At 36.1% G+C, this 19,746-nt stretch overlaps 1 protein-coding gene and 1 pseudogene across 1 annotated transcript; both read right to left on the reverse strand.

Moving 5' to 3' along the window:
* Positions 1 to 290: 290 nt before the first annotated feature.
* LOC110790515 (protein NAP1-like) lies at positions 291 to 6,851 on the reverse strand (annotated as a pseudogene).
* LOC110790508 (protein kri1) lies at positions 6,461 to 9,933 on the reverse strand. The gene is made up of 2 exons (XM_021995300.2): positions 7,879 to 9,933; positions 6,461 to 6,900 (listed from the first exon to the last, which is right to left on the reverse strand). The coding sequence occupies exon 1, from the start codon at positions 9,786 to 9,788 to the stop codon at positions 7,908 to 7,910; it is 1,881 nt and encodes a 626-aa protein (XP_021850992.1). The 5' UTR covers positions 9,789 to 9,933; the 3' UTR covers positions 6,461 to 6,900; positions 7,879 to 7,907.
* Between the last annotated feature and the right edge of the window lie 9,813 nt (positions 9,934 to 19,746).

Here is a 19,746-nt window from a genome sequence, read left to right on the forward strand (position 1 = left end):
TTCATTGAACTTCACCTACGATTAGAACTGTAACCTAAAGGCCCAATACCTCAACCGATCATTGCTTTGGGTACTTCCACTATCAGCATGTCGGAATGCAGGAGAGTTATTCATGAGTGATACTCCAGGTGATGATTGACTTCGTAAGACTTTGTTTGATAGGGCGTAAAATATTTTTCTGGAATTTCTTAATTTTACTTGGTACATTGTTTGGCCTGAAAATGAGTGTAACACATTTTCCCATGAGTAAAATTGCTCTCTCAATGATGAAAACCATGTTCCAGTCAAAATGAAGGGAAAAATATTTTCCTTGCTTTTCGTTATATTTCTTGTACACTCTCTCACCACCTCCTTACTTTCCCTTTTATATTATTTTTCTTATATAACCAAACATCGAAAAGCTAATTTTGAAATTGTGTTTTCCATTGTAAATTGTTTTCCATGAAAATCATTTTACACTGTAAATCAACCAAACAGAGTCGTAAAGTCAATGGTAATGAAGAAGAATTCCCGTAGTATTGATTATATAATGAGCGAATTATGGAATTCCAGCGAGAGCTTCTTGGGAGATGAGGAGATATTTCACACAGCTGATCTACAAATACAAGTTTGGGCGATAGATCAGATCTGCAAATGCAAAACAAGTATCAATCAACAATGTTTAATTTTCTGACTCAAAGTTATGCAAGCTGTGTTTGCCAGGCAATTCATTGTAGACTAGTGCTAATGAAATTTTCAAGGTTCATTAGCATGCACGGAAAATAAGATTCATTTGTTAATTTACACAGCAGAAAAGTAGTACTATGATCAGACCTGTTAGCTTCATGCCAGCAGTCCAGGATGAAAAACAAGTAAAGTAGACTTGGCACTTGTTTCAGCTTCATGTCAGCAGTCCAGGATGAGCTCTGCATTTGATTTTGCAGATTCTCATCAACATGACCCCTTTGCCAGCTTATTTTCCTTCTCCATTCTGACATATTCGTTTCCAGAAATCACTGCGTTTATGCATCTGTAAGAAAGAGACAAACGCATTATTGTATGGCTTTACAAAATGATTTATGTAGAGAAGAAAGACATTACCCATAAATCAGCATAGAACACAGAAAATCAGACCAATTGAAAGGATCCAATAAGAATGCCATGTCACAAAGAGAAAGGATGATCGAACTTTTTTCTAAATGCTCAAAAGGGTAGTTATAATGCTCTGTTTCTGTGTGTATACCTTGCCAAGCAATGGATCAACCCCCTGTATCAACATTGAATGTTGTTGTACTCCATACATTTGATGACATGAAAGCAGAAAATAAATATGGCAAGAATTGTCATTTCCGACTCCTACGTCTTCCGTTATTGATCTGACAAATTCTGTATCATGATCATTCATGACGCCTATACTATTTACCACCTCTTTCGTCCTCCTGATATCCTTCTTTTCTGGAACTTCCTTAGGCAAATGAAAGAATATATCAAAGGTGCATCTTCCTTGAGCACATCACCAGCAGCTTCTGAAATAAGCTGATCAAAGGTCAGGGCTTGTCCTGCTTGAATACAAAATTCAACCACTGTGTCAAAGTCTACAATCTGCTTGTGTTAGCGTCACTTTCTATGCGATCACCAGCGTGTAAGCTTCCTGCGATAGCCTCCAACATATCACGATTTGACTGCGATGAAGTGCCAATGCAATTTAGAAGGGCAGCAGTGTGCTCTTTCATCATTCGCTTCCACCTGTCAGACTCCATAACCACCAAATAGGCGAACGAAAGCTTGCAGTTCCATAGTGCACTTACAGACTCAGCAAAGTATCCACTTACAGACTCAGCAAAGTACCACCTATGGGTCTTGTGCTTCTAAAACATTTGTGGGCAGGCACAAATAGGACGCCAGCCCCTGATACATCTTTGACAATGTTTTCAACATACCAGTTGTAGATGGTTTCAATGGCTAACCCTGTATGTTGATTAATGAAGGGAAGATACAGGCCCAGTGAAGGCTTCTACCAGTAGAACTTCTCGGATACCATGAGTCCATGAGTCAGCTCCATGCTGACGTGCTGCTCTGCAAGTTGGATAATACTCATCTGTCTGCGAACTAGAGATTCCAGGACAGAAGGTCGCTGAAGGTCATTATCAGTCTTAAGCACAGAAAGCAGTCTTCTTCTAAAGTTCCCAAGGATGCATTCTCAAAGAATCATACCAGAGAACCATAACTACATCCAATTCAGTGACCTACTAATATGAGGAAATAAAAGTTCAGAGCTCGTTGTATACTTGTATGCTTAAATCACCAGAGAGACCAAAGGTTAGACATGGAAGATTTTACAAAGAAACCATTATATGATATGCATCTGACTAACAATGACCAACTTATACGTATGGTCTTTTAATAAAACACTCAGCATATGACATTTCATGCACGCAAACCCTGATATCCATCTAGAACCATTAAGTGTATTATTTTATCAACATGAGTGCAGCAAGACTCGAAGAAACAAAGCTCGTATTGGAGAAACACTGATGAAAATAATCCATCCGTCTTAGCTTAAACCCAGCAATGGAAGGGAAGTTACCTTAGTGCTTTCTCTTTGCTCTGAAAGCATTGACCACCCAAGTCAAAAAAGCATCTTCTAACATCCTTGAAGGATTGCAAGCTGACTGCATTGCTCGCCCTAAGATTCTTAGAACATGAGAAGATTCCCCATTCTAAAACACAAAACATCCATACAAGATAGAGAAGGTTAATACAATGAATGAAGATGCATGAAGTATAAGTAAATTAAAGTGTAGTATGATTTTTCTAACATAAAGTTTCACACAAACAAGTAACATGAGTTGTCCTAAGATGAGCGAAAGAGGATGAGAGAAGGAGAAAGATAAAACTTTTATACTCCTAGTAATTACTTTTCACGGTCTTCAATGCACAACTTAAAACGTAGATATCTCTAATTCTACGCACGTAAAAATTATAAAAAGTTGATATTCCAAAAATACACATTGAGACGTATCTAACAAGACCCCACGTCACTATTATTTGTTATAGGCTAATGAGTATTGATGGTCAAAGTTTTTTAAAATTTGACCCGAAAAATTACAATGGAGCAGTCCTTTAGGACAGAGGGAATAGTAAGTACCGTAATCTTAGCCACTTACAAGTTTTTTTTTTGAGGGGATCTTAGCTACTTACAAGTTCATTGAAATGTTGTAGCAATAGTTTTTGGGCACCATATCATCATTATCTGCAAATTGTTCCATCATACGTTTAAGTAAAACTATCCTCACGTTGCAAGCAACAAAGCAAAGCAAAGCAAATCGAACAAAATGAGATTCTTTTTACATTGTAGGCACAGAAGCTGCCCGGATCTTTAGTTGTTCACTTGTTATGGCACATTTGGAGTGTATCTTTTAAAATATGCTTAAAGTGCCCATAACCATGAAGATCGTTGCCAGCCAACTCTTGATTTCAGGTTTGATGAGTAATGCCTTAAGCAACAAAACAAACATGATAATTATATAAGTACCAGAACTACTACTTGTAAACTCAATAAAGATTCAACAAAACAATATACCAAGTAAATAAATATATACAACATAGAAAAAAAGCATCAGTTCCTCTGTTGAGAACCGAGAATCCACTGTGGGTGCTAGTGTCACCTCCAGTTTAGACCTCATAGAAAGACTGAATTGCCGGTCTCGGTGGCTAAGGTTGGCAGCGTTCAACTTTAAGCGGTTAAGTTCGCTACACACACCAATGGTAAAGGTTCGCACAACAATACAATTTTCAGGAAATTTTTTAAAGCAAATAGCTCTATATACAGCAGATTACCTCCACCCCGAGATGGATATCATATTCTATAAGCAAGTCACCCATTAATAACCAAAAAGAATATCCTGCTCTTGTTGAGAACTTTAATAGCATAACTTAGTGGAACCTGATTTCAAGAGTCACCAGATGTTAGCATATTCGTTAAGTATAAATTTCCAAGATCTCATTTTACTGTGTAAATTTAGCTAATATCAGTATTACCAACAAGGGCCTCAATCAGGTAGGTACGAAAATATTAAGATATTAAGATAATATGGTGGTCCTCCACAAACCTAACATTGTCGCTCCTGACATTCCCACAAAATATTAACCTTCACGCTTCAACTATAACATTAACAGAATACCGAGTACTAATTAACCAAGTATTCCCTTCATCCAGCAATCACCATTAGGTTAATCGAAAACATATACAAAAACAAATGCACACATCCACCAGAATGGCTGGCCAACTGCATACCTATGTAGGCAGGAAAGTTTTCCACAAAAACACAAACATTTTATGCTTATTCTTCACAACTCATCATAATTGCTTCATTAATTACAGAAGAGTATTGTACAAAGAGGTTTCTATGCAGACAATCAGATTGAGCAATTTCTTTCTCTGTAGCTATTATCTCACCATATTAGTCCTGAACATACACAAACTCTTGCCTTCTCTTCTCGTGAACACTGATTGGTTATCTGAATAATTTTAACATATACCAGACCACAAATCATAATGAAGTTAATGGAGACTACAAACATATTCAGCAATTTCATTACCCAAAAAAACATTCAGCTAAGAGTACCAATCACCAAAGGGTACCTGTCTGAGCAGCATATGTGAAGACATCCCTCTAAACTACCAAGTACCATCTCTTTACAGTATGAAGGGAAATTATTTCTCTACGATAGTTATATTTTTAAGCAGACTTGTATAACAGCCAATGAATGGTGGCAGATTAAAGAGAAAATCATTACTTAAGTAACTTTATGGCTAAGTAGTGGGGTTGCAATAAAGTACAACAATAATAGTAGTGCAACTCATTGCATATCTTGATTTCATCTAGTCAGCTGCCCACCAAACAATCAACATTGAAATCAAAAAGAAGATAAAAGTGCAATCCATATGACACATGCTTTACTTAGAACATATTAGGCTAACCCAGTAACTAAGACCAGAGTGCAAAGCATAACAATTCAGAAAGCTATGCAAACTTGATACTCATCTCAACATCTGAACCATAACAATTCAGAAAAGACTTTTATATGTTCTAATTTCTAAATAATCTATCATCAACAAAGAAATTATCGTAAGCAAAACAGTAATACCAGCTCCTTGTCAGTCATTGAAGCATATCCAGGTTGAGATTCTTCTATTTCAAAGCAAAAGTAAACAAAACATATTGGCCACAAGCTAACCACAACCAGAAAAGGGAGGGAAAGGTGAATGAATTAATACCTCTACATCTCCAATTATACGATATCCCCGGAAAGAGAAAAGGACTCATGCATTGCAAGCTTGTTACGGCATGAGACCCACCATTGATGACGCTGAAGCTTGCTTCCGGTTTCGTGGTCAGGACTGCCCTCTTCGCCGGTAGCTTTGGTATAGCCACTGCTTTTCCCACCACTTCCTGAGTAGCCTACAACATCAAAAAACAATATCAATATCCTCCCAACAAAGACATTCACCGAACAGAAACAATAAATCAACCCAAGCCAATTAAAGACTTGATTTTAGACCTTCTTGATCTTGTTATCTCCTGCAGCCTGTGCATATTAACAAGCAACTTGGCCCCAGAACTCCTGTAAACAAGAAGCAGAAATTTATGGTTAGAAAACTAAATGTGATATCATTAAAAAAAATTGCATAAAAATTCGGGGAATCCGTGTAATGTTGTTTGTGGATTACCATCGAAAACTCCAAATTATCAAACAAATAAAACAATGCTAAATCAAGCATGCTCTGGTTAAAATGTACTACGGAAATAGTCATGCGCAGATATAAACCCTACCCCTAGATCTCGAACTTACTAAAATGCAAACAAAAATGAATAAAAATTACGGAGTAAGAAATTATACCTCTTAAGCAAGTTCCTCTGACAAAATCAGAAACCCTAGGGACGATCACTGTGAAGCTGGTCAGCATAGCAACTACAGCCTTCAAAACCTCATTACCAACGAAAGGAAGAACCTTCTCATCATACTACAACCCCAGAGTATGAAAAATGTGAGTAAGAGTGAGATTCACCATACGTATCAGACGTAGAGGAGAAATGATGAGGCCGAGTATGATGGAAAGTGAGGAGAGAGAAGCAGCAGGATAGTAGGAGGAGAGGGAAGCTCAGTAACGAAATGAGGAGTAAGCAGCTGGTAGTACTATAGTAGGAAGAGAGACGAAAAGGGAGGAAGAGGGAGGCACCAAAAGAAGAAAAACACACACAGAAAAAGGAGAAGAAATAATGGGTAAATTAGACATCTAACTCTTGACAAGGAAAATTCCCAGAAAAAAAATTGAAGGAAATTGGAGGTGAAAAAGACATTCCAATATGCATTAGAAATAATGACATCAACTTGTAGGTTAGAGATTTGGAGTGAGATATTTCTGCATATCTTTAACAACTCACTCAGCCAGCTTACATACAATTTACAAACAAACTTTGATCAGAACTCTTATCATTAATAATTAAAAATTACTAAAATGACAATTACATGATAATTTTATAAAGATAGATAGCAAAAATGTTATTCTCACATTATAACTCAATACCAATTATGGTCAAAGTACAAGCTTTGAAATAGAAGTTAAAAAGGGCTGATGTTTTTTAATGAGATGGGACAAAAATTCATTGTTAAACATCAGCTGATTCAGCCCCAAGAACTGTAGTCCAATACCATAGCAGCAAACAAAGAGTTGCAAGCTCAGTAAATTATCTTTCTCCCCCTATGAATTCATACTTGTCCATAGCTCTAAACTAACTATAGTAGGTGGAACCGACGAGAGGAACTCCTCCAGTGCTAATCAGATACTCCATATTCCACAAACCCATAGTATCTGGTACTTCAATCGCCGTTTTCCAAAAAATGTCTCAAAGATCACTGCAAAGTATTCAAACAAATAAACAATGACTAAATCAACTACTCCAAAATCATTCAGGCAAACCAAACAGTGAGTCTTGAAACCGTGTTTTAAAGATCTACTGATGGCCAAAATCATAAATAACTAAAATAAGGGTTCTTAAGCATAAAAAAGATATCAATACTACATAGGCTTTCAAAATTATCGCAACCTTGAGTCCCTGAGGCACATAACAGCAAATGTGGACAGCAGAATCTTACAGCCACAGGGAGAAACAAAACCAGCTTTTCAAAATCATCGCCAGCCGAACATACAATAATAATCTGAAGATACAAATACCAGCAAGTCTAGATGGCAATGTCTAAATACAAAAAGAAAGAATAGCTTATAGGATCATTCTAAGTAGAATTGGAACATATGACAACATGGTGTAATAGACTATATATTGGGCTGTTCATCCCACATTTATTTATATAACTACTAGGTCCCTGATATTGGAGTCATATTAATAATATAAATCACTAGCTCCCTGGTTCAGCGTGGCTCGTGCGATAATTCGTTACACAAGAAGAGGCATATACAGCAACTTAAGAGCTTGGACTATGTAATTTACCTATAATATTTCTTTTTTCTTGCTTCATCTCTACATATACCGATATACACACAGTATGTCAGTTTGCACAGTTTTAAAATGACATTCCTATGCAACAACAAACCATACGGTAAGCATTGATTTTTTTAGTATTTTAAGGTCTAGACTCTATATATTTTCAAACTTTTGCTGCATTCCTCAGTTAATTATGAAATGGCATTTGACATGGAAAGACCAATGCTAATATCTACACATTTCTAAAACAACTTTGTGAACATGTATAGTTTCTCATTGCATAAAAATAGAGCAAAATCCATTCTATATTCCACATCACAAGTTCACAATGTCACAAGCTTGATATCAGCAACCTAGCTAACTAAACGTAAAGCCGAAAGTTTGGGATTACCTCCTCTGACTCATGTGGCAATGACAGCTTCAACTCTTGGACTTATTCTTTGAACTTCCAGGCACCTTACCATAAGCCATGAGCCTCGATTCAGGCAACTTTTTCTCCTTCATCCGGCGCCTTCTCTTGGCTGCTCGAGACAACTTGCTATCATCAACACTTGGCTCCTCACTTTTCTGTGCTTCCACAACTTCCAGAGGCTCCTTCTCAGTATTTCTTTCACGGTCACCACCACCATCCTGTCTCTTCCTCTTCTTCTGATCCTTCTTAGCATTCAGAAGTTGTTCAAAGAACATCTTTTTCTGCGGCTGAGGCACCTTCCAGTCCTTTTCTCTGTAAGTCGCAAGCTTCTTCAATGAAACATATTGATTCAACTCCTGCTCATCCAACATCAGAATATGAGCAGAAGTCAATCCATATTTTGCTGGTTTAACTTCTCTATACTTAAACCGGGTCTTCAAATCTCCTATACTATCCTCATAATCAAGCTTATAAAGTTCTTCTTCAAGTTCCTTATCAAGAGCTGATTTCTTCCGCTTCCTCTTTTTCTTACCGTCATCTAGCTGTTCATCATCATCACCTTCTCCTTCTTGCACTTGATCACCTTCACTTTCATTCATCATTTTACTCTTCAACCTTTCCCTTTCAGCTAAAAATCCATCACTCGATTTAGTCACATCCCAGTCCTCGGGCAAACCAAGCAACTCGTCTTCCTTGTTGAAATCCGGCTTTTCCAAGTCACTCTCACTCTCACTTCCAAACACAGGATCAACATCCTCTTCTTCATAATACTTATCCCCAAATACAGCCTTCATCTTCTTGTCGAACTTCTCAGGCTCAAAATCTTCCTCTAAGTCGTCCTCATCCAAAGGAGTATCCTTGTCAATACCTGCAACCTCTTTAATCTTTTTAAGCTTCTCATGAATCTCCTTCCTCTTCAAATTCTTCAACCTCTTAACCTCCTCTTGTCTCTCAATCTCTGCTTGAGCCAACCTCTCCTTCTTCCTCTCCCTCTGATTCTTCCTTGCATTCGTCTCCTTTCTCACCGAACCATCCACAAACCTCGAGTGACCCAAAACTCTATCACTCGCATTCTCCTCAAACCTAAAGTTAAAACCCCTCTCATACTCCTCCTGCTTTTCAATTGCCTCCTCATCATCAGAAAACCCAGCAACATCATCCTCAATCAGCTTATTCTCCCCCTTTTCCTTATCAATCCACAGCTTGTTCTTGAAGAATTTCTTCAAGAACAAATTTTTCTCATCCAGATTTTCATCATCCCCAAAATACACATCCAACTTCTTCTTCACCTCCTCATTATCTTCCCCTTCACCTTCGTCCTCGTCTCCCTCCTTCTCCCTCAAAAACTCCCCTCCCTCGTCCTCGCCTTCCTCCTCTGCTATTGCATTCAAAACCTCCTTCCTCAAATCCTCTTGCTCCTCAACATAACTCTTCACCTTCCCAACTCCCCGCTCCTCTTCATCGTCACCGAACTCAGGACCTCCCTCGATTAATTGCTGCGCAATCACATCCTTCAAGTACTTGGGCTTCTTCTTCCTCTCTCGTCTCTCCCCCTCAACTCCATCCTCATCATCACTGCTACTCTTGAACAACTTCGCATTTTGATCCTTCAAAATCGGATCCTTATTCCTAATCTTCATCAATGCATCTATCAATTCTTTTGACCCTTTTGTGGCTTTCACCTCGTCGTCAACCTCCGAGTCGGACTCGGTCTCTGATTCGGAATCGGACCCCGAGTCATGGGCGAGTCCCTTCTTCTTCAACTCTTCCAGCTTCTGCAAATCTTCTCTCTTCTTGTTGTGCTCATATCGCTTGGCAAATTCCTCGTCCACTTCGATCTTCGATATGTTCTCTATATCATCATCTGCGACGTCGGTGAACAAATTCATATTCGGTAATTAGGGTTTCAGGTGATGCAGGAGCTTCAATTGGAGGTGATTGGCGATTTTGGGATGAACTAGGGTTTTCCAAAGCTTTTTGGGTATTTAGGTGGAGACAAAGGATAAGGGTATTTCGGTCACTTCAAGTCGAATTTAGATGAAAGGAAAAGAATCGAGGCGCCGGAACTCAAAATTACCGCCTACTCGGTATACTCCGTATATGTTACGGAGTACTCCGTATTACTCCGTATTAAAATAACTTTAATGTCACGCTATTCGACGTACGTTTTTACACATATCGCATGTTTATTTAGGCTCTGTTTGGCAACACTAGCTGAAATTGAGCTGAAACTGATAAGGCAGCTGAAACTAATAAGGTAGTAACTGAAACTGATAAGGTGTTAAAACTGATAAGGTAGCTGCTTGTATTGTCTGTTTGGTAGAATTAGTTTTATAAGTACCTGAAACTTTTAGTAGTTTAATTGACATTCTATATATTTTGACATCTATAATTATTATTTTTGTAAGAATAATAAAATAAATATACGAATTATAATTTTTATAATGTTAGTTGATATTATACGAAAGATAACCCCCTTAACACTAAAACCTCTTTCCTTGCCTAATTGCAGGGAGTACTCAATTTTCTTAAGGTGCTTGCGTGAATGTCCCAAATACAATTCTATTTTTTTTTTTTTTTTAGTTTGTATTGAGTCAATGCCCCAGGTTGTAACTAATTGCAACAATTTCCCGTAATCAATTTTGTTCCTTTACTTGCGTCAATTCCCAAGTTGTAACCATAATCGAACCCCAAAAACTCCAAAACAACATCCAGATTTACAATAAAAAAGATAAGAATCAAAGTAATAAAATTAACAACAACTCGATCATGTAATTTACCATCAAAAATCAAACTCAAAGAAAAACAATAAGAAAAAAGAAATATCCTAACACTTATAAAGCTTCATACTTTGATTACTATTCACCCAATATTGCATTTACGTGCATGCCCCTCATTTCCTTCTTTGTTTTATTTTGTTTTATTCTTATTAATAGAGCATTTACGGTTTCACCTTTCCATTGCTATACAAAATGTATTGTTTTCTTTGGGTATAATTTCCTATATATTGTACCTTCGAACTATCAATTAAAACGCATATGGTTTCTATTTCCTGTTACTTGTAAATCCAACATCTAACTTTAACATATCATTTATAGCGTTTACCATAAATTGTAAGTTCCTAGCTTTTAGGTAACATTTTTACAAAAATAATTTTGTATACCTTGGGGGAGCAGCGCACGATCCAACAACTAGTATAGAGAAGTAAAAGGAAGCATCACATACCCAATACGACTGTCGAATGCTAGAGACCCGAGTCTACCGATATTTTTTACCCAAAGAAATACAACGTAATGACGTATAATCTTTTATTAGGGGCTTATCAATTATTTAGGATTTTATTATCAATAATTTTTTAAAAGAAAATAATAATTTCAGGAGCTGAAACTCAAAGGTTAATCAGATTAACGTTTCAATATCAGTCACTTTTCCACCTTATATTTTATTTCAGCTATCTGCCAAACACTCCTAATTGTTTAAGGTGACTTATCATATTAGCACCTAATGATTTAAGGTAACTGGAATAGCTTACCAAAAAGACCCTTAATGGTGAAAAGCTTATATCAAGACTATATACTTCCTCCGTCTTTTAATACTCGCAACGTTTGTTAGTTTCACGCATGTCGATGCACAACTTTGATCATTTATATCTTAAATTCTCTTTATGCAAAAATTATAAAAAGTTGATATTTTGAAAATACACATTGAGACGAATCTAACAAGATCACACATGACTATGTTTTATCTTATATAAAAAACACTACGAATAGTCAAAGTAGATTATATGAATAGTGGCAAAAGTCCAAACGTTGCGAGTATTAAAAGACGGAGGAAGTATATACTAAAAGACACACCAAGAATATAATGACACATGTCATCTCTTGGTGTGTCCTTAGATTTTCTTTTTTTATACTCCCTCCGTCCCTTAATACTCGCACCGGTTTGACCGGTGCGGAGTTTAAGACATTTGAGTTGACTTATTAATTTAATGGGTGTTAGTTGATAATGGGGTATTTTTTAATATAATTAGTGGGAAATGTGTAAGAGGTGGGGAGTGGTGAGTGGTGGTGTGAATTTTTAAATGATTTTTTTTTGGGAATAGGGGTGTATGTGGGGTTAGTAAGTAAGTGTGAGAAATAATATAATATTGGTATAAATTTTCATTTATAGAAGCGGTGCAAGTATTAAGGGACGACCCGAAAAGAAAAGCGGTGCGAGTATTAAGGGACGGAGGGAGTATAAAATTTAAATTAAAGAATCTTTTAAAATATCTAATTTCCTGATATTTGTCTTATTTTTTTGGAAAATTTGTAATTATTAATCCAACCTTTGCCCGATTTTCTTTAATTAAGTCTACCTATGCGATATTTCTATGGAAAATTTGTAATTATTAATCCAACATTTGCCCAGTTTTCTTTAATTAAGCCTACCTATGCGATATTTCTAAATAATCCAACCTTTATGACCCAACTACTATTATTAAGCCTAACAAGTTACTAGCCTGCTGTAAACGGTATTCACCCTTACGTGGCATATAACAATTATAATTTTTTTTTTTTTTTTTTCCCCTCCTTTTCTTTAATTGTTGTTTTAATTTTCGTTCCTCTCTCCTCTGCGATTTTCTGCTTCATCTTTGCACTCCTCTTCATTGTTTCTCTTCTACCTCTTCTCCACCATTGTTGATCCCTCATACCTCTCCATTCGAAGTTCATCAAAAATAATCAGCAATTGCTATGGCTGGGGTAAAGCTATTGCCTGTTGGATTTGGATCTTCATCAAATTCAAGGTTTTTTCTTCTTCTAAATTTTCAACAAGACCACAACAACCAACATCCCACAACATCCCATAAACAACATCCCACAACATAAAAAAAAAAAAACTATATTATTGCAACAACTAGGGTTTTACGAACTGACCATCAAGGAAGCCCAAAATTCAAAATTTACCAAAAAATTAACAAAAACGCTAGGGTTCGTAAGTTCACATTCAATTGTACGATTCTGGAGACGAAATTTGAATGAGCGTGGATGAAGTCACTTATTTCCACAAGAAAATCGTTGATGATGTCATGAATCAATACAATTGTGGTTGAAGCAGCAGTAATGGAGGAGAGAGGAATTGAAACACGTTACAGAGAAGAGAAGGGTTAAGGGTTTTTTGAAGAAAAAAAAATGATCGAAATCCTTGTTTAGGTGGCAAGTGATGATGACGTGTCCAATATTTTAGGAGGGAAACCAACTTTAGGTTGTCAAGGGTTTTTAACGTTGATTTTGTAACAGGTAACCGGTCATCCAGGCTTAATAATAGTAGTTGGGTCATAAAGGTTGGATTATTTAGAAATATCGCATAGGTAGGCTTAATTAAAGAAAACCGGGCAAAGGTTGGATTAATAATTACAATTCCTATTTCTAAATAATCCAACTTTTATGACCCAACTACTATTATTAAGCCTAACGAGTTATTAACCTGCTATAGGCGGTATTCACCCTTACGTGGCATATAACAATTATAATTATTTTTTTCCTCTTATTTTCTTTAATTGCTATTTTAATTTTCGTTCCTCTCTCCTCTGCGATTTTCTGCTTCATCTCTGAACTCCTCTCCACTATTTCTCTTCTACTTCTTCTCCACCATTGTCGATCCCTCATACCTCTCCATTCGAAGTTCATCAAAAATAATCAGCAATTGCTATGGCTGGGGTAAAGCAATTGCCTGTTGGATCTGGATCTTCTTCAAATTCAAGGTTTTTTTTTCTTTCTAAATTTTCAACAATACCACAATAACCAACATCCCACAACATCAAGGAAGCCCGGGTTTTTACGAACTTACCATCAAGGAAGCCCAAAATTCAAAATTTACCAAAAAAGGAACAAAAACGCTAAGGTACGTAAGTTCACCTGCAATTGTACGATTTTGGGGACGAAATTTGAATGCGCGTGATTGAAGTCGCCTATTTACACAAGAAAATCGCAGATAATGTCATGAACCAGTACAATTGTGGTTGAAGCAGCAATAATGGAGGAGAGAGTAATTGAAACACGGTACAGGGAAGAGAAGGGTTAAGGGTTTTTTTTTTAAAAAAAAATGAAATCCTTGTTTAGGTGGCAAGTGATAATGACGTGTCCAATATTTTAGCAAGGAAACCAACTTTAGGTTGTCAACGTTTTTAACGTTGACTTTGTAGCAGGTAACCAGTCATCCAGGCTTAATAATAGTAGTTGGGTCACAAAGGTTGGATTATTTAGAAATATCGCATAGGTAGGCTTAATTAAAGAAATTTGGGCAAGGTTGGATTAATAAGTATAAATTTTTCATTTTTTTTTTCTAAAATTACAATTTCATATGTATTGTGGCAAGAATTTAACATAATAAATTAATACTAATTTGAAAAGTATATGTTAGGAATGGAAAAATCACAAATTTTATGATATAATTATTTTTATAATATACGTAGTAAGTTGCTACTCCGTAATAGCAAGATAGTATTTTGATTTTCATAAACTTTTTTCAAAAATAATTAATTATACTCTTAGCCTACCTGCATTAGTTTTACCAAAATAATGTGTAATCATATGTCATACACAAACAAGCATTTTTTTATTATTATTTTCTTTCGTTTTATGTAGCGGGTACGAGTATGGTTACAGCTAGTTATGGATATCATTTAATTTTAAAAGAAACGGTTACTTGATAAAGGTATAATAAGTTTTTTTTTTGCCTAACATAAATATTTTTGTCGAAACCCTAAACACCTAAGATTGCACTAATCATTTTATAATTTGAATAAGTAATAATTTTCTCTAATTTTCCAACAACCCTTGATAAAATTTGATATGATTTTGTCTTATTAAAAAATTATTTTAAATAAATTAGTCAGAATAGAGAAAAAAATTTATTTAGTCTCATCCGTGTGTTGCACGGGACCTAACCTAGTTACACTTATAAATTCACCTCACCCCCTTCCCACCGACGCCACCCACTGCGGACACCCACCACTGTCATCCACCACTTCCACCCACTGCGGGCACCCACCACCGTGACCCATTACCTCCTACTACCACACCGTCACCCACTACCTCCAACTACCACAACCACCGACCACCGACATCCACCACCACCACCCACCACCGACATCCACCACCACCACCCACCACCTCCAATTACCACAACCACCCACCACCGTCATCCACCACCCCATGTAACTGACTTGTTTTCCGCCACCCATAGCCGGAGAAATCATCCTCATTCACCTCATTACTGACGGTGCACCACCATGAATGAGTTTGAAAAGGGTCCCAAGAAAAGTCAAAGGCTAGCTCGTCGGGTCAAGTAGAAGGATGTCGCCTCCACCATCGTCGACAGCCGAGTTACAGGTTTGATTTATTTTTTTTTAATAAAAAAAAATACGGAATAGGGCTAGAAATCCTATTCTTACCTAGGTATGGAATAGGAATTTCAACCTTATTCCATGTAAAACGCGGAATAGGGATCTTGACCTTATTCCATGTTTTGCGTGGAATAGGGCTAAGAACCTTATATCATACCAAGGTAAGAATAGGAATATTGGCCTTAGTCCAGCCTAAGAATGGAATAGGGATCTCAATCTTGTTCCATCTTTTTTTTGTCGTTACCATTATCCAACACGGAATAGGGCTCCTTTCCCAATTCCCACCCTAGGAAAAATAAGGATCTCAGCCCTATTCCGTGTTTATTATTTTTGTCGCCATCCACAAACACGGAATAAGGCTCGTATCCCAATTCTTGCCCTAGGACAAGATAGGGATCTCAGCCCTATTCCGTGTTTATCATTTTTTGCTCCAATCCAAAACACGTAATAGGGCTCCCACCCCAATTCCCACCCTGGGAGAAGATAGGGATCTCACCCCTATTCCGTGTTTTTTTCATTTTTGTTATTACATGTTCCTTAACTAATTCTTTGTCAAACTTATTATAGGTAATATTATTTGACATATTATTTATTACTCCCTCCGTCCCGGAATACTCGACCCGGTTTGACCGGCACAGAGTTTAAGGGACTTGAATTGACTTATTTAATTTAATAGGTAGTAGTGATAGTGAGGTATTATTTTAATGTAGTTAGTGGGAAATGTGTAAAGGGGTGGGGTTGGGGGAGAGTAGGGGTTGAATTTTTAATTATTTTTTGTATGGAGTAGGGGGTAGGTGGGTTAAAAGGGGTGGAGTGAGAAATAATATAATATTGTTAGAATATTTCCATTTTTAGAAACAGGTCAAGTATTAAGGGACGACCCGATAAGGAAAACAGGTCAAGTATTCCGGGACGGAGGGAGTATGTTTTTAATAATTTATTATTAAATAGGTTCTTTTTATTTTTATTTTTGTTGAGGAAAACCACTCAACTACTTATTTCACCACCACTAATCTGTTCAATTCCTTTGGTGTTGTTATGGAATAGTCTAGACTTTGATCCTTCACTAAACATCGATGTTACCACTTTTGAATATCCATTGCTTGTAAAGGAAATGATCGAGTCCTTCGCGGAGTTAGGTTGTTCCATACTTCCATATACTTTGAAGACTTGAAGAGGATGGTGTACGTTGTATGTAACCTCTATGTAATTTAATACATGCCTAGCTCACTTGATTGGGCTTCCAAATGAATTTCACTAATCCAGGTGCTATATAATGTTGCTTCCTGGAATCAAAGCCTTGAAGTGAATATCGAAGTACCAAACCCACGTTAACATTCAAATGTATATTTGATTCTAGCATGTCAATTTCTATAAGAATATGGGAATTGGAGCACTCATAGTCACTACGACACTACAGTTTCCCCTGTTGCCCAGAACAAAGTTTAGGAAAACAATTTTAAGTTTTCATCACATAATACACTTATATACATACTGAAACCATATTCATTTTAACATCACAACTCCTATACCCAACTGGCCAACTATACTATGCACAACATACCCAACTTATTTCAACCATACATCACATACAGAGAAAGTAAACAAAATTTGTACAACTCAGTATATTCAAACGTGAAATATTAAGAACGGGGATTTTACTTACGAATTACTCAGCAAAAGTTTCAGAAACGATGATTACTAAAACATAATTGAAATATATTATGAAATGATCCAGATTAATTTTAAGCAAAGTAATAGACACATATGAATGGGCAATCTACTATTAAACAAAGCCCAAAAATAAAACTCTCCTCCCCATATGAACATCCAACGAATTTCCATTTACTTCAGATGAATTCTACACCAGAAACATACAAGATTACCTCAGAAAAATGAAAAAGTGAAGAGGAAGATAATTTTTATTTTCCTCAATACATGTATTCAAAAGTAACAAATACAAAGAACTTATATTTTGAAAATATCAAAATTAACTGAAATAAAAAAAGAGGAAAGAGAATTCAAGCACGCCTTATGTTTCCCCCCTACCTATAGAAGTCATTTACCTGCAACAATCAGAGAAGACAATGCAAGAAGTATCACAAATTACCGCCACATTTGAGAAATAGGATAGTTGTGATAATTACCTAGAAACCGTACCAACTTTCTAAAATAAAAGCAAAACTAAGCAAACACAGATCATGAGAGGCGAAAATCACAAACCATGTTGAGAGAAAAGGTAATTAAAATGGCAGACCACTGTAGAATACCATTCATAGATTGAATTGGGGCATAATAATAGAAATTAAATAGAGAAAAACGCAGAGAATAGAAGGTTAAATGTAACACCCTAATAATTCCTTGATTTTTATAAAACATTTTTCAACTTAAAACACAGGAATTACCAAGATATTATTGCCACCGTGATAACGGTTAAGGCTATTTACCAGAATTACGCAGCGGAATTTAACTAACTTTCAAAACGTATTAAATAGTTAGTGGTCATTAAAATAAACTGGAACCGTCAAGGCCCAAACCAAAGTAATAAATATTTCAAAATCCATTAACTATAAGTAGTAGTCATGACGATAAATAGAGTTTATAAAATATGGAAGATTAAATAGTCTCTCAACACAGTTCCCATGATAACTTCTCCCGCAAGTTATCTCTACAAACCTGCTTTATTAAAATCTACTCCCCAACAACGCAAATGCAATGATGGATCATCATAGGTTCATTAAGGCGAAGGCCATGACCAGAAGCCATGAAGCACGAAGTCAGCAAAAGCTGAGTACGAACAAGCTAGAATAACATTCTATCCTAACATGCTTCACTCAACGAATTAATAATCCACATGCATATATAAGCCATTTAATAAACAAGTAAACATGGAGACAAGACTTGACACTTGACACGACTCTTGAATCACAATTTAATAAAGAAAGTAGCTTCGAACGGGTAAAATAAAGTATCCTCAAAAGGAAAGAAAAGGGCGATGGGAGCCCACCATACACCAAACAACAACAACCCGAACTCCTACCGACAGTCGGACCATACCGACGGAATTCAAGTGCACAACGACCTAAAACGAAAGAATGAAACAACGTCTTGTATCATTCAAGGAGTACAAGTTCTCCGACCAGACTCCCCCCATTGTTCATACTCAAGGTATATACGTTCCGAGAGTTTTGAAGCTCATTCGGATACACTTTACGTTAATTAGTATGTTATGTTCAAGGCGACTCAAGACTCTACACAAGACATAACATGCAACCAATTAAACAATTAAATAACTCAACAACGACACTTCATTTTAATCCTTTAGGACTTGTGATCAAACATAGACTCAAGTGAAATTACTCCCATTGTTCCTTCTCAAAAACACTGTTTGAGATAACCCGACATTGCCTATTAACAAGCGGGGTGTGCCCTTAGCGCGAATTGTCCTTAGTTCAATCCACATAGACTCTCTAAACATATTCTACCCCTATGGTAGAATAAACAATTCACTCCGGCAATATTTAATAGACTCAACATATGCTAGACGTCCCGTACTATAGCATAATAATAATAATAACTTGCATGCGCAACACTCATACATGCAAACCAACTTGAATAACATGCTTGACATAATTCAACGATTATTAAAGTCCATAACATGATAGTTCAACAGAATCTATAAAGCATAATTCAATTCATAACATGCTCGTTCACATAGATTCAATAATAATAATCACATGCTTGTCTACACATCAAACATGAATTATCAACATATAAATCCACATGATTCGCATTCAATACACTTCACAGAGTCCTCAAGGGATGGGTGGTCACCCTAGTCTTGTACGTACCTGGAATACCTAAGTACGGGGGCCACTGTGCGAATCACAACTCATTAGAAATCAACTCCTATAAACACAAAGGAGAAACTCAATTATTAATCATGTTTACTAAATTTTCAGCAACTATTTAAGAAACTAAAACCCTTAGTTTAATTAGAAATTAATCGTTATTCGTTAAATTAATAGTCTCAAATGGTCAACTCAAGTCCTAGCATAAAAACATTGACCTTTTAGCTTTAAAACCATTAAAAATCAACTCTTTAAAGCTTGTAAACAATATGAAAATTTAAGTTGATTCCCATAATTTAAATCGTCATTAAATTATGTGAATTAATCGCCTAATCAATTGGAATTAAAATCCTAATAATTGGTCATCATAAAAACCATGTTTTGACCTTAAAAATTGACACTTTATTAATTCATTAAATCTGAAAATAATAATTTCAAAAATTAAAATCAATCTCATCAATTTAAATACGACAATAATAAAATACGGTGTTCATAACCGTTCCAATCAATTTAAATAACCTAAATAATTAAATAATCACAATTAAATAATTAAAACAATTTAAAAACTGAAATTAAAAGTTTAAAAGTATACAATTGATTTTCACCAAT

The sequence above is a fragment of the Spinacia oleracea genome, chromosome 5, assembly GCF_020520425.1.
Source record: "Spinacia oleracea cultivar Varoflay chromosome 5, BTI_SOV_V1, whole genome shotgun sequence".
NCBI classification, from domain to species: domain Eukaryota; kingdom Viridiplantae; phylum Streptophyta; class Magnoliopsida; order Caryophyllales; family Amaranthaceae; genus Spinacia; species Spinacia oleracea.

What these genes read in the sequence shown, in the direction of transcription:
- LOC110790508 (XM_021995300.2), bottom strand. Translation starts at nt 9,788, where the DNA reads ATGAATTTGTTCACCGACGTCGCAGATGATGATATAGAGAACATATCG.